Source organism: Schistocerca serialis, chromosome 5 (assembly GCF_023864345.2).
Source record: "Schistocerca serialis cubense isolate TAMUIC-IGC-003099 chromosome 5, iqSchSeri2.2, whole genome shotgun sequence".
NCBI lineage: Eukaryota > Metazoa > Arthropoda > Insecta > Orthoptera > Acrididae > Schistocerca > Schistocerca serialis.
In genome coordinates this window covers 112,621,288-112,636,180 of record NC_064642.1, presented here as the reverse complement: position 1 = coordinate 112,636,180, position 14,893 = coordinate 112,621,288, and the positions used below count along the sequence as shown (strand labels likewise).

The 14,893-nt window shown below is 37.2% G+C and overlaps 2 protein-coding genes across 2 annotated transcripts in view; one reads left to right on the top strand and one right to left on the bottom strand.

Moving 5' to 3' along the window:
- The window catches only part of LOC126481597 (nucleolar protein 58), a 76,186-nt gene extending 71,205 nt beyond the window's left edge, over window positions 1–4,981 (bottom strand). The window contains exons 1-3 of the mRNA XM_050105463.1: window positions 4,829–4,981; window positions 3,429–3,505; window positions 3,018–3,332 (exon numbers count right to left, since the gene is read on the bottom strand). Of these exons, the coding sequence (XP_049961420.1) occupies window positions 3,018–3,332; window positions 3,429–3,505; window positions 4,829–4,873 (437 nt within the window). The 5' untranslated portion in view covers window positions 4,874–4,981. The remainder of the gene's footprint in view (window positions 1–3,017; window positions 3,333–3,428; window positions 3,506–4,828) is intronic.
- Window positions 4,982–5,005: 24 nt separating this feature from the next.
- LOC126481598 (ubiquitin-conjugating enzyme E2 G2) overlaps window positions 5,006–14,893 on the top strand; it is a 31,654-nt gene continuing 21,766 nt past the window's right edge. The window contains exons 1-2 of the mRNA XM_050105464.1: window positions 5,006–5,163; window positions 5,317–5,398. Of these exons, the coding sequence (XP_049961421.1) occupies window positions 5,121–5,163; window positions 5,317–5,398 (125 nt within the window). The 5' untranslated portion in view covers window positions 5,006–5,120. The remainder of the gene's footprint in view (window positions 5,164–5,316; window positions 5,399–14,893) is intronic.

The window sequence follows — 14,893 nt, the reverse complement described above, 5'->3', positions numbered from 1 at the left end:
GCACATGTTTTTAGTCTGAAGATAATGTTTTGCTTGTCAAAACAAGTTACAGGATTTGTGGAACACTCATGCGATTGTAATTTAATAAAATAAAAGCAACAAAAAGAACATCAGTTTTTCCAAAATTTCTTTACACTGAGAGTCAATTGTATGTCTGTACATCAAGCATCAACCCTCTGCAGATCTTCCTGCAAGTCACTACTTATTTCTGGAGTCTTAATTTTTTTAAATATATAACAGCACCATTTGCAAACATTCTCACAGATCAGACAAACTCACCATGTTAAGAAAGATAAGAGTTATATTTGCTAATAATCTCGAACCACATCACAAAGCTGGCCTTATATTCTATAAGACCTGTATTTTGGCCACTAAGTGACAGTGTGGATATGTATTTAATGTCATCCAGAAGTCAGGAAACAAGGTGTAAATATAGGCTTCTAGATCTCAAGGACAAATAGTTTCACATCATCTCTGTAGAATCAATCTCCTGTAGAGCAGGGCACAATAAGTGACAGTAAAACAGTCTGATGTCAGCGATACAGGACTATTATACGCATCTATGCATGTCTCTGCAGGAATATCTAAAGTTAGTTTCCTAATTAAACAAGTGAAACAATTCACCGAAAGTTTTTGTTACGTCTGTCCATGTCCAGAAGTTCAGCCATTCACTTACATAATAAAATACAATGCCTACAGCCACTGTTTTGATGTTATTGTATAGGGTCATTAGAAGCATCCAACTCTATCCTTTACTTCGACCCATGGTGTAATAGTGTTGTGGCGTGTGATGTCACAATGGCGCTTTGTTTTTTATTAGGTTCGTGTTTGTAGATCTCATGTTGTTGTATTTGATGGCACACACTGGTAGTGGATACTGACATGTTGAGTCTAACATGTGGTACTGAGTTCATTTGAGTCTTGGTTATCACTGTGGTAACGTGGGGTTATTTGAGTCTGTGTAGTCAGTACAGTAATATGAATTTGTGAGCGTTTACTATGTTTTCAGTGAGTTATGTTTACTTCCCTTTTGTTTATGTGTGTGGTGTTTTTGCTAGACATGGTTCTGTGTGTGTGTGTGTGTGGGGGGGGGGGGGGGGGGGGGGCGCCCCCTCTTCCCAGCCAGCATGAACACTATGGGACTAACATCTGAGGTCATCAGTCCCCTAGAACTTAGAACTACTTAAACCTAAGTAACCTAAGGACGTCACACACATCCATGTCCAAGGCAAGATTCGAACCTGCGACCGTAGCAGTCGCGCGGTTCCGGACTGAAGTGCCTAGAACCACTCAGCCGCAGCGGCCGGCAATTGAATTTTGTCGGAGGCATTTATTGGTAAGTAGTTTTTGTTTTATTCTGTAGTAATTCTGACGTTTTGTCTGTTTTACATTTATGGTATTTCTGTTGTGTTTTAATTGATCTGTTAAACATGGGGTTTTTTGAGTTGTTGGGATTTTGGTTTTGGTGGTGTTTTGTGAGTTATGTAGATGTGTCAAGTTTGTGGTTGTGGTTTTTTCTTTATTTGTGGTTTACTGGTAGGTATCAAGAGCTAAATTTGAACTATATAGGTCAAGGGAAACATTCGATTCCATTTTTTGGAGTTGTAGGTGTTGCCTTTTTGGTATCAAAGGCTTTGTTTAAGCTATATATGTCAAGAGAGATGTCCAATTCCGCTTTTCGGAAATGCAAATGTTGGTTTCTTGGTATCGTGGCCTTGGTTTGAGCTATATAGGTCGAGTGAAGTGTAAGATTCCTGTTGGTTTTGTGGCTGTAACATTATGTCTTAAGTTGAGTTTAGCTTGTCCCCACCCTAAACCCCCAATTTCCCGCAGTTGTCGCGTTAGTTTCATTTTATTGTTGGAGTGAGACATTCTCGTGTCACTTTTATTACTGTTTGTGTTTGTTGGTGTGTATATGGAGTGATGATATCATCGCCAGTTTGTATACATTGGAAGTAGGCGTTTCTGCCACACTGATGACTTCACGTGTCAAAGCAGACGGTTGAAATTGGATGCTTCCCTAATGCCATTTTATTGTACTGCAACCAGTTTCAGTGACTCAATATGTCACCTTCAGATTTAACTGATGTTGAGGGGGTGAACTCAATGAACATGGTCCCTTCAGTGGGCAGCTTCTATGACTTGACTTCCACAGAATACTGTAAAACTGATGATGTGTCTGCAAGCATCAACTATGGTTATAGACAAAACATCGCTTTTACAGTATTCTAAGGAAGCCAATTATGAGGCTGTAATGAAGTTGGAATGTGACAGTACAGTTGTGAGCTGACACAGCCAAAGAATGTGAAAGCTATAAATCTCATTGTGGTGACAGACTGATCTGTAGCTCAGCAGAAGGTCTAGGTTAGTTGGAAAGTGAGAGTTTGGTCTGGATAGGTGACGCCAATGAAAATGAAAGCTCAAGAAAACCTTGTTCAGATGACAGATCAACCTAAGCTGAGCCCAAGGTGTTGGAATGTGACAGTTTCACTTGCAAAAACTAAATTAAAAATTGTTGTTGTTGCCTGTATTTGGCTTGCTTTGTTGCCGAATATTTTACAGATTACAAGATTGTCACCTAACAACACAGCTTATAATGCTGTTACTGAAATGATAAGCAATTGAATTACAACTCTTTACTGTCATAAACATTTCACTGTTTCTTCCAAAATGTTGCAAATTACAAGGTTGTGGTTGGGTTGGCACCTAACAGCACAGCTTAAATCAAATTAATAATCAGGATTGTCAAAGTATCTGGTTGTTTCTTCTGAATATGTTAAGATTTCAGAGGATGTGGTTTATCGACAGGTGAACACGGCAATATTCCTTCGAAACGCACTGTCTGCTACTCTCTCGTTGGCAGCGTAGTAATGTATCTAAAACACCCCCACTCATTCCCATCATGTCACGCCGAGAGATGACAACATTTCTCTGCATGAGACACGTAAATATGACATTGGTCCTGAACAAGGCTTTTACTGTTTCCCTATGAGCAAGCTAGTCAGGTAAACACATACCTGTGAGCAAGACCAAGGGCCATGGCAGCCATTTCCTTTTTTGGTAATCCTGCTATCAATCCATCCATCTGTGATCTGATGCAGCGTATAAGTTCCTGAACAGCGGTGTTTGAAACACATGACAGCTGGAGTTTATCCTTGATGGCATTTCCCAGCTTGGCATCAGCCACAAGAAGTTGATCTTGCACATCTTTTGAAATTATTTTCTTTAATGTTTTCTTCAGTGGTTTACAAAGTTTGCCTTCTACCGCAGCTGTCGTGGCAGCAAGTGCTTCTGTTGTATCTGAGAACTTCTCAAAATGTTTCAACTTCACTCTGATGGGAAAAAAAAGAGACAGATTACAAGAAGTCATGATGTACAGGGCTGCCACAGACTACCAGAGTTAAGATATGTGTAACACTCATACTTACACCTTGCTAGCTGCTTCAGGAGTTTCAAAATCTTGATAAAGATTTTCTGTTTCTGACAGTTTCTTCTCATCTAGCAGCTGGAAATATGAAATGTGGTCTATATCATAACATTTGTATTAGCTCCAACCTAGCAAAAATGGAATAAAACAACACCCTCTCCCTCACCTAAGTGAACTCTTATTTTATTTTTACTGCTGAATATATGACCATGAACAATGAAACTAGCTGATCTTAAAACATTTGTTGTATGCAGTAGAGAGAATTTCAACACAAAGATAACATGTTTTCTTGAACTTCTCTTGAAAAAAGAAATGATTTTTTAAGGATGCAGTCAAAACAGCTTGTCTTTTCAAGATGTCAGCCTCCATTAGGGCTACCAATAACAAAATGCAAATTACAGAAATATGCTCAGGTAAACAACACCAAAAATTATCAACTGCAATGGGAATTAAGAATAAGGCAAGGACTGTGTGCCTTTGCTTGTGTGAGACATGCTACATCAGCAGCAGCTTTTGAGACACAAGAATGCCATTTTTTCTACATAATCACGGGCGATTAGAGATTTTAAAGCAAAAGTCATAAATGGCACATATTTTGAAGGTAATCTAGAGCTACGCACTTAAAATGATTTTTCCTTCTTGTTTGTGCGTGTATCATCTCATTAGTAACGCAATTACGGGAGATGAAATATAAACATACAGCAGATAAACCACTGTGGCATTTAAAAATCTCAATTCATGAAAAGTAGTGAAAAACTAAGTAAAGGCGGTAAGAGTGAAATTTTATTTTTTCTTAACCACTGTATTATTTATTAGCCGAACACGATAGGGTATACACTATATTAATAAAATTCAAAACTTATCTTCATTTATAATGGTTACTTCATTATTACAAACGGCATAGGCCGAAATTTGGAAGTTGTTGCTGTAAATACAACAAGCGATGAAGAATAATACCGCAGATTAATTTGACAAGCCAGTAAGAAACTACATAAACTTGAAGAGGCACTGGGAAAGATCAAGGATGCGAAAAAAAAATGCCTCACGTATCATTCCCAAAGCAATTACATGCGCACGTAAATGAAAAATGACTATAATTTCCCTTAATTCACACACGAGTATACTGTTAGTTTTCTTCAGCAGTAAAACTCATTGCAAAAACGGTGTTAAGTCGAAGTGTGGCAATTAACAGACAGCACACATGGTTAATACAAGCACCAATGAATACGTATTACGAAAGTAACGCCATATCGTCACACGACACGAATACATAACCTATTCAATATGCTTCTTTTCATTAAAAAAAACGACTATTACACAAAGCGTATTATTAAAGCCGATTAATAACACTATTTTATTCTTTTCCTCAAAGAAATAATCATTTAGTAACGTAACACACACCTTGAATATGGCATATCCTGCCGGCGTTTCGAACAACACAAGCATTTTTACTCATGCAGTTTACACTTTCTGTAACACACGTGCATAAACACAGCAGCACCGCGCAAACATTCAAGTACAAAGATAAGAGAGTGTACGCATCAAAGATAGTATATCGTCAGAGACAAATACTGCATCTTAGCCATTTCGTTGTTTTATTAAGAAAAGTCGCTGTCATACAGTGAAAACAAATCACGACAGTGATAAAAAAAAACAGATGTGGTGAGTGGGCAGGTGTTAAACAAATGTGAAAATGGCAGGGTCGGCATTACGGAGGCTGATGGCAGAATATAAACGTAAGAGGAATATTGATTCTTCTACAATACCCAGGGATACATATTGGGATGTTACGTTATTTGACACTTAATGTATAATTTTGCGTAGACATTTTTACATGTTATTGTTGTTGAACTGTCTTGATTTCTTTTTATTTTTGCCATGAATTTCAGAATTAACATTAAATCCGCCCGAAGGCATAATTGCGGGACCAATTAACGAAGAAAATTTTTTTGAATGGGAAGCGCTCATCACGTAAGTAATTCTGTCGTACCTAGGAGCTACAACGATGTCCTTTTTCCTATATTTCTTGTAGTAAATCTTGATTGAGCAGTGGGTGAAACTTGAGAATGAACATTATTATTTTCTAGGAACAACTTGGAAAGAGTTGTTTGGTGAGCTGGGTTGGGTAATATATTCAACTCGTGTTATTTTGCAAATACATTTGTCTGTATGCAAACATTTTCTTCATAAATGAAATTGAAAAAAAAAAAGTTTCCTTCATTTTGGTAATTTTTGTAGAGAAACTATCGAATTGTTTTAGTCAGTGCGTGAACAGTACACATGTATAGCTAACTATTTGGATCTAATTGGAAATGGAGAAGCTACCATTGATGGATTGAAGAGTTGTGATAATGTATATTTGGCCTCACCACCACCATCACTACCACTAAAACGCGCGCGCGCGCACAAAAGCATCACCAAGGTAAATTATTTTCAATAAAGGAGTAGCTGTCAGACTGTGGGTATATTCTGGATATCCCACTGTTCTGTCTAATGGCATATGTCATTTGGTGAAAGTTTATATAAGTCAATGGCTTTTGGATGAGCTTTGTTAACAGTAAAAAGTAATCACTGTTGACAGTATTATGATGCAGACTCAAAATAATACACAGCAGACCCAAATGGAAGGAAACATCTAAATTAAATTCTTGTATGAGTTCATGCATAAAATGCGGTTTAATTCAACAGCCTACTGTAATGACACAGGTGTCCTTCAGAGGTTCCAAAATACATACTCTCCATTATCATGTGCACATGATCCTAAACAGTATTTTCATTGTTTATTTTATCCTGAGAACCTGAGCATTGTTATTGTGGGGCCTATGACAGTGTGGGGTCTTTCACAGATGTTACATGTGATGAATAGATATTTATAATCACAGAAAAGTGAATCGGGTTCTTTTTGATATGGTATGCCTCCTCATCTTTATTTATTTATTCATTCCTCCAGAAATCAGCTTTCAGTGATATAAGGTTTGTGGATAAACCAGCGGTTTTGATACCATATGCCAGCTTTGATTGATGCCGTATCAAGTCCCAGGATGCAAGTCAAACATGGTTTCAAAATGGCAGCCAACTACCTTAAACATTATCTCAGCAACAAAATATAAACAAAAAGTGCTGAATCATACATAGTCTAAATAATAAATGTTGATGCTAATGGGACTATTGCAGGAAAATGATGTGGGTTAGGGGGTGAGGGGGTGGCGGCAAACTAAATTCTAAACTAACCACTGCACAATCGCTATAATGATAAAATATACAACACAATAAAGAACAAATTGTGAACAGTAATATAATAATGGAATTCATCGTCTAATTTAAAAACACAGACTCAGTGAGAACACAGACCGCAATTAACAGAACACAGTGCCATAGATGAAAGGACTCCGTCCCAAATCTCGCTTTCTCCACCCAGACAGAAACACTGGAATACTGTTTTGCTAACAGTTCGTGTCAAGGTCAGCATGTAAAATTGACTATGGCCTTTCACCTCTCCAAACAACAGATTTTACACTCCCCACCCCTCTAGTATCCCTGTATAGTATTGATATAGCCTCAAGTCTCGTAGTCTTTAAGCCTCTATTTCATGGTGTAAATTTACATATAAAATTAAGAAAATTGCTTGTATATGCACAATGTTACTGCCTGGCTACACACACAGTGTGTCTGCATTGAGTTAGACTGAGTTAACATCATTATGTTGGCAGAAACAGTTCAAAATCGATAACCTTTGCTGAAGGTCAAGTGTATGTAAACACACGCAAAAGCAGCTGGAAGAGTGAATTATTTCTGCCACTTAGATCACACCTATTCAGATTTTTTAGCTCTGTAAAATAATGCTTAATGATAGCACATATTATGTTTTCACATCTCTTGTAGTATTTTTTGTGTCAGACACAAATTGATCTCCTAAAAAGTAATGTAGTAGAGAGTTAATTCAATATCATATTTCATGAAAAGCTGAATATATCCCCTACTGCCCCTACATATTTGTCTATTAATGTAGTGAAAACACACTGCATGCACGAATCATGACCCATCCTCACAGCTTCAGTAGCCCCCCTCAACCTCGTCTCCTACATTTCAAACTTCACAGACGCTCTCCTGCAGACCTTGCAGAACTAGCACTCCTGGAAGAAAGTATATTGCAGAGATATGGCTTAGCCACAGTCTGGGGGATGAAATTTTCATTCTGCAGCAGGGTGTGCGCTGATATGAAACTTTCTGGCAGATTAAAACTGTGTGCCGGACCAAGACTTGAACTCGAGACCTTTGCCATTTGTGGGGAAGTGCTGTACTGTGTGAGCTACCCTAGCACAACTCACAACCTGTCCTCACAGTTTCAGTTCCACCAGTACGCACAGTTTTAATCTGCCAGAAAGTTTCATACCACCGCATACTCCGCTGCAGAATGAAAATTTCATTCTGGAAACATCCCCCAGGCTGTAGTTAAACCATGTCTCTGCAATATCCTTTCTTCCAGGAGTGCTAGTTCTGTACTGGTGGAACTGAAGCTTGAGGATGGGTCATGAGTTGTGACAGGGTAGTGTTGGGGATATGTGAACAAACATTTTCCAGCATGCATAGTGGCACACAAGATATGTGCAGAATGCATTATACTCTGTGTAATATACATGTTCCGTGTTTGTTGATGGGACAACGTAATATAATTTGGTAGTCAAATGTATTAATATGTGTTGTGCGAATAAAGCATAAGTTTATTTTGTCTCTTAAATAGTTGTTATCTGTCATTTATCTGCATTAATCTGCATAAACTACAATAGGTTATGGGCCCAGCTACTGGATTAAAGAGAAATAATAAGCTTTAAGGTGACGTGTATTTGTACAAAAAGTGCGCGGAAGTTTGTATAAAGTTGACGAAAGTTACACAACCTGGAAATTTGCTGTTGAGGCGTATTTGCACTTGGATGACTTATGGGATGTCGTAAACGGTAAATTGGCACTTACAGAATGAAGTTTTGCTACTAAGAATCGGAAGGTGAAATTGAAACTAATCCTTTTGATTGATCCAGTGAATTATGTTCACATATAAAAGGCTACGCAGCAAAGGAGCTATGGGACAAACTGAAAAACTCATTTGAAGATGGTGGTTTAACCAGAAAAGTAGGATTACTTTGTGAGCTGATAACCACAAGATTGAATAAGTGTAAAAGTGTGGATGAATATGTGAATAAAATAATTTCAATCTCCGATTGTCTGGGGAATATTGGTTTTGAAATTGCGGGTGAATGGATTGGAACTTTATTGTTAGCTGGACTACCAGAGAAATATTCGCCAATGATTACGGGTTTGGAAAGTTCGGGAATACCCATTACAGTGGATAGTGTTAAAGTAAAGATTCTACAGGACATGAAGAATGAACCAGATTATAATGCTTTAGAAAAAGAAACAGCATCGGCTTTATACTCTAAGTACAAGAAGAAGAAGCCAATAAGATCTTTCAGATGCCAGAGAACTGGACATATTGCTTCAAAGTGTAATGAAAAGTTAAATATAAAAGAAAAGAAAGCATGTTAATTCTAGTAGTCCTGAGAGAAAGACTACCAATAAAGGTAAGGAGGCATTTTCTGTTTTTTACTCTTTTAATGAAACGTGTGACGCTCATGCCAAATGTTTCCTAGGTTCAAGAGCATCTGTGCATATTACCAAAGCTCTGTGAGGTCAAGGACTGACATTTGAATTTCCACACGGGTCTAAGTTAAGGTGTGAACTCACAGGAAAAGTGGATCTCAATTTGCTTGTGAATGGGAAAAGGAAATTGTTACTGCTCATGATGTACATTATGTAAAGCATATTGCAACTAATTTGTTGTCAGTAAGTGAAATAGTTAAGAAGGGCAATAAAGTTATCTTCTATACAGAGGGAGTCAGGGTGATAGACTCTTGTGGTGATATTGTAGCTACTGCAAGTAATGTAAGAGGTATTTACAAAGATAATACAGTTCAAAATATTGCTGAAACAGGAAATCACTCTGTTTATGCTGCAAAAGGTTTCTTGTGGCATAGGAGACTTGGACATTTGAATACGAAAAGTATGACTTTACTGAAGAATATGGCAACTGGGATGGAAAATTACGGAATGAATAATGTTCAGTGTGAGGTGTGTCTGCAAGGGGAGCAGGTTAGATTGCCATTTGAGTCGAGTCAGAGCAGATCTACCGAAGTCTTGAAACTTATACACTCAGATCTCTGTGGACCTAAGGAGAATAAATCCTTAGGACGTAGCTTCTATTTTTTGACATTTTTTTCATAGATGATTTTTTACATACATAGATGTTTATTTTATAAGTAGCAAGGATCAAGTGAATGATGTATTTGTCGTTTATTGCAAAAAGATCGAAAGGCAGACTGGGAAGAAAATTAAAATTATTAGATCAGACAGTGGATCAGAATATGTAAACAGATGGTTGAAGGAACAGTTGAATGGAACAGGTATTAGGCATCAGACTACCATTTACTACAGTCCTTCTCAGAATGGAGTTGCAGAACAAGCCAACAGAACCATTGTAGAAAAGGCAAGAAGTATGTTAAGCAATGCTGATACTACCTAAGTGTTTTTGGGCAGAGGCTGTGTCAACAGCAGTGTGTTTAATTAACAGATCACCTACCAAAGCTGTGAGACACAAGACACCTTATGAAGCATCGACTGGGAAGAAACCAGATCTAAAGCACTTAAAAGTCTTTGGATGTGAAGCCATGGTTCAGATTCCAAAACTATTAAGAGGAAAGTGGGATGCAAAACCTCAAAAAAATATTTTTGTTGGCTACTGTGAGGATTCAAAAGGCTACAGGTTTTATAATCCTGTAAATAAGAAGATAATAAGCAGTAGATATGTAGTATTTTTGGAGGATTATAGACCTAAAATAAAGGAAAGTAGTCAAAATGATATAGTAATGCAACCAAGCATAATGTGCGATAGTGCTGAAACAGAGATGGAAACTGAAACAGGAAGATGAGAATAAAGAGGAAGCTGATGTGCTACCCGTTAATCAAATTGAAGAAGAAGATTTAACTGAGGAAGTCAGTTTAAGGCGGTCTTAACGTATGGCAAAACCAAAAGAATATCCAGATTATGAAATGTATGCTGCCCAAACAATCAACAATGAACCAACCACAGTTGATGAAGCTTTAGCAAGTTCAAATGCTCAAGATTGGAAAAAGGCTATTGAAAAGGAGCTGCAATTTTTTGTGGATAATAATACATATGAATGGGTTGACATGCCTGAAAATAAAAAGCCACTAAGAACAAGATGGGTGTTTAGTATTAAAAATCCTGAGAGTGCAATACCGAAATTCAAAGCCAGATTGGCAGTTAAAGGATATTCCCAGAAAGAAGGAATAGATTACAATGAAACTTTCTCACCAGTGGCGAAGTATTCATCGTTAAGATACCATTTAGGTCTTGCAATAAAGGAAGACTTATTAGTTCATCAAATGGATGTGAAAAGAGCCTACCTGAATGGAAGACTGGAAGAGGAAATATATGTGATTCCACCTGATGAAGTTAAGCGACCTTATCAAGGGAAAAGGAGAAGTTGGCGGTTGAAGGAAGGCATATATGGATTAAAGCAAAGTGGCCATTGCTGGAATAAATGTTTGCATAAAAGTTGATAAAACTAGGCATGTTACAGTGAAAGGCAGATTCCAGGATATATCATAAAAGGAGCAATGAAGAAATTGCAATCATGGCCATATGGGTAGATGATTTTTTTTATTTTAACCAATAGTGAAAGCCAGATGGACTTTTTTAAAGAACAGTTATGGTCAGAATTTAATATGCATGATTTAGGGGAAATTAATCAATACTTAGGCATGACAATTCTAAGAAGCGCCAGCAGAGAAGAATTATGGATTGATCAGTCTCTGTACACAAGGAAGATCTTAGAAAAGTTCAATATGAAAAATTGTAAACCTATTTCTACTCCTATGGAAAACAATGCAAAACTGCTACTAATTGATGATGACAAGAAATGTAAGGAAAGTGTACCCATTTGGAAGCTGTAGCAAGTCTACTGTACTTAGCACAGACTTCCAGACCAGACATTGCATTTGCCACAAATGCAGTAAGCAAGTTTTGCAGTGATTCGAGAGAAAAGTACTGGATGGCAGTCAAGAGAATATTCTGATATTTAAATGGGACTGCTGATTATAAGTTAAAATATTCTAAAACTGGAAATGTAAATTTGGAGGAATACAGTAATGCAGACTGGGGAAATGAGCTGGAAAGCAGCAGACACTCCATAACTGGAAGTTGTTTTAGACTAATGAGAGGATTGATATTATGGTCATGTAAGAGACAAAGAACTGTTGCTTTGAGTACTGTAGAAGCTGAATATATCGCCCTGTCCTCCACTATCCAAGAAGCTCTTTGGATCCGTACACTGATGAGTGAAATAGAATCTGCTCCAACATTAAAGCCAATTGTGGTATTTTGTGACAATATGGGAGCTATTAAACTTTCAAAAAATAATGTCACCAGTGTAAGATCCAAACGTATTGACATAAGGAATTACTTTATAAGACGACATGTGGAACACGGAAATATAATCCACAGTTATCTATGCACAGAAGAAATGTTATCTGATCTCCAAACCAAGCCTCTCGGCAAGGACAAATTTCAGAAGTTGGTGAAACATTATGGTTTAACCTCAAATGTGTAATGTTGGATATCTGAAAAATATTTGTTCAAGGGGGGTGTTGGGGATATATGAACAAGCATTTTCCAGCGTGCATAGTGGCGCACAAGATATGATGTGCAGAGTGCATTATACTCTGTGCAATATACTTGTTCCGTGTTTGTTGATGGGACAACGTAATATAATTTGGTAGTCAAATGTATTAATATGTGTTGTGCAAATAAATCATAAATTTATTTTGTCCCTTAAATAGTTGTTATCTCTCATTTAGCTGTGTTAATTTGCATAAGCTACAACAGGTAGCTCAGATGGTAGAGCACTTGCCTGCAAAAGGAAAAGGTTCTGAGTTTGAATCTCAGTCCGATACACAGTTTTAATCTGCCAGAAAGTTTCATATCAGCGCACACTTCGCTGCAGAGTGAAAATTTCATTCTGGACACTTACTCCAATTATCAACAACCCGAAAAATATTATCACACTCCCCATCAGAAATAATGACCTCCAAAACCCAAAGACCAACAACAGTTATGCCTCTTCACTGTTCTTCGCACCAAAGCTCGACTCATCTACTTTCACTATGATCCCTGGCCCCCTAATGATCCCATATACTTAAATATGATTGGTGTGATGAGTAATCACATTACAAGGATCAAAACTCTCCAACCCAGCAGCAGCAGGAGCACTACTACAAGTTCTCATAATGGCAAACAACAGCAACAGTTAACCAACTGTCGCCATGACTAAAAGTATCATTATTAACAATACTAAAATTGAAATTGCACCCCATAAATTCACAAGGACCATCAAGAATAGAAGGAAATGCAACTCCTTTCCCCATGCATCTGCATACAGAGTGAGAACCAAACAGTTACTGCACTTTTAGCAACACCCATTTCATGCACAGCATACTTACTTCAGGACTGATAACAAAATTAGCGTGTCAGTGTAACTACATATAACGTAAAGACCAAGTCTTGACTTCTCAAACATTTTGTGCCTGATGGATTGCCACAAATTATCCCGGTGACACCAGCACATGCAGCTGTTGGCAGAACGTAGACATGACACCTTCATCAATTTCATGTTATTCTCATGTATGTGATATTTAGAGTATTCCCCAGTGACACCTAACATTTGCAAAAATTTAATAGTTGATTCACCATCCTCCATCTTACTCCTCAACATTTGACTATTGAAGATTAATTTTCAGCCCATGTTACAAAAAATAACACAGCAAAACCACAACCAAAACAACCAACTAATCAAACAAGCTTTATACCACAGATTATGTGCAATATAAGAAACAAGGGAATATACAATAGAACTAGAAGAAAAGAAAGATATGTTGTATAACATAACATTTGATCACTAAAACTAATTGTCACACAAAAAGAAAGTTATTTCCAAAAATAAAATTCATTTATGTACACTTCAAAATAAACATAACTTGCATATAAAACTCACAGTTCATGTAAACTACAGTCATAGTTTTCTCCAATTACTAATGAAAGACAATATTTAATCTCAAGATTCTTAAAAGTTTCACATTGTAAACAAATTACTTCATGGCTCAAAGTCAACAAATGTTTTTGAATGCTCAAATTGACCCAGATTTGTGATCATGATACAATGAAACCAAATTTCTCAAACACAGAATATATAAGTATGCTTTTATGAGGATAGGACAGGTTGTTGGCTGTGGCCTTGGTGAAGTAACTATCCCAGCATTTGCCTGGAATGATTTAGGAAAATGTAATCAACATGTCTCGACAGAGCACACTCCATCCTCTTGAATATTAGGTCAGTGTCTTAAAAACGGCACTGCCTCATTTGGTTGGTTGCTATTGTACAACCTTTCTTTATTTGCTCCAGATTACAGTGGACATTCAGTTATACAGATTTTTGATTATGCGGGTTGTCAACCACAGGCAAATATCTTTGTAATATTGTACATGTGTGCACGGGCATGTCGCACTGGCACTACCCATGCCCCGTGCAATCTCTGCCCCACACATTTCATTATTGTTTGAGTTAGACATTGCCAATTGCTGCACCGTGTTGCATCTGTGCTTAAAAATGTCAAAGCACAAGAGAGTGGTGTTATCACTTAAAGGTAAAATAAACACTATTGATGCATAAAAAAGGAGAAACTGGTCGTAAGTTACCCGATAAGTATAGTGTATGTAATTCTACAGTGAGTGATATTAAGAACAACACCAATTCAGTTTTTAAGTAAACATGTGAAATTGATAGTGAAGACAGGAGTAAACATCAAGAAGTGATGAAGAAACCTAAAAATGAACTTGCGGAAGAAGCTTTCTATTGTTGCTCTTTACAAAAATGATCAGCTTGACAACTTATACCTGGTTCTCCACTCTGTGAAAAGTCATCATAGTTAAATAAAAATATAGGTGGCGATGAATCATCTGTGGCTAGTATTGGATGGTTATACTTATTTAAATTTCATCAGGGAATTTGCAAGGTGGAAATAAAAGGTGGAAAAATGTCTTTTAAAAAAGAATTGGAAAAAATGACTACGAGATTGACTTCACTTACAACACTGATGAAGCTGGATTAAACTGGAAATCATTACTGTCAAAATTTTTAGCTTATTGGTGGGCGTTCAGCATCATGATATAACGCTAGTAAAGAGCGAGTAACAATATTAGTTTGTGAAACACTACCAGGATCCATAAAATGCCTTTGATCCACATCGGAAAAGCCAGAAACACCAGATGTACACTACTGGCCATTAAAATTGCTACACCAAGAAGAAATGCAGATGATAAACGGATATTCATTGGAC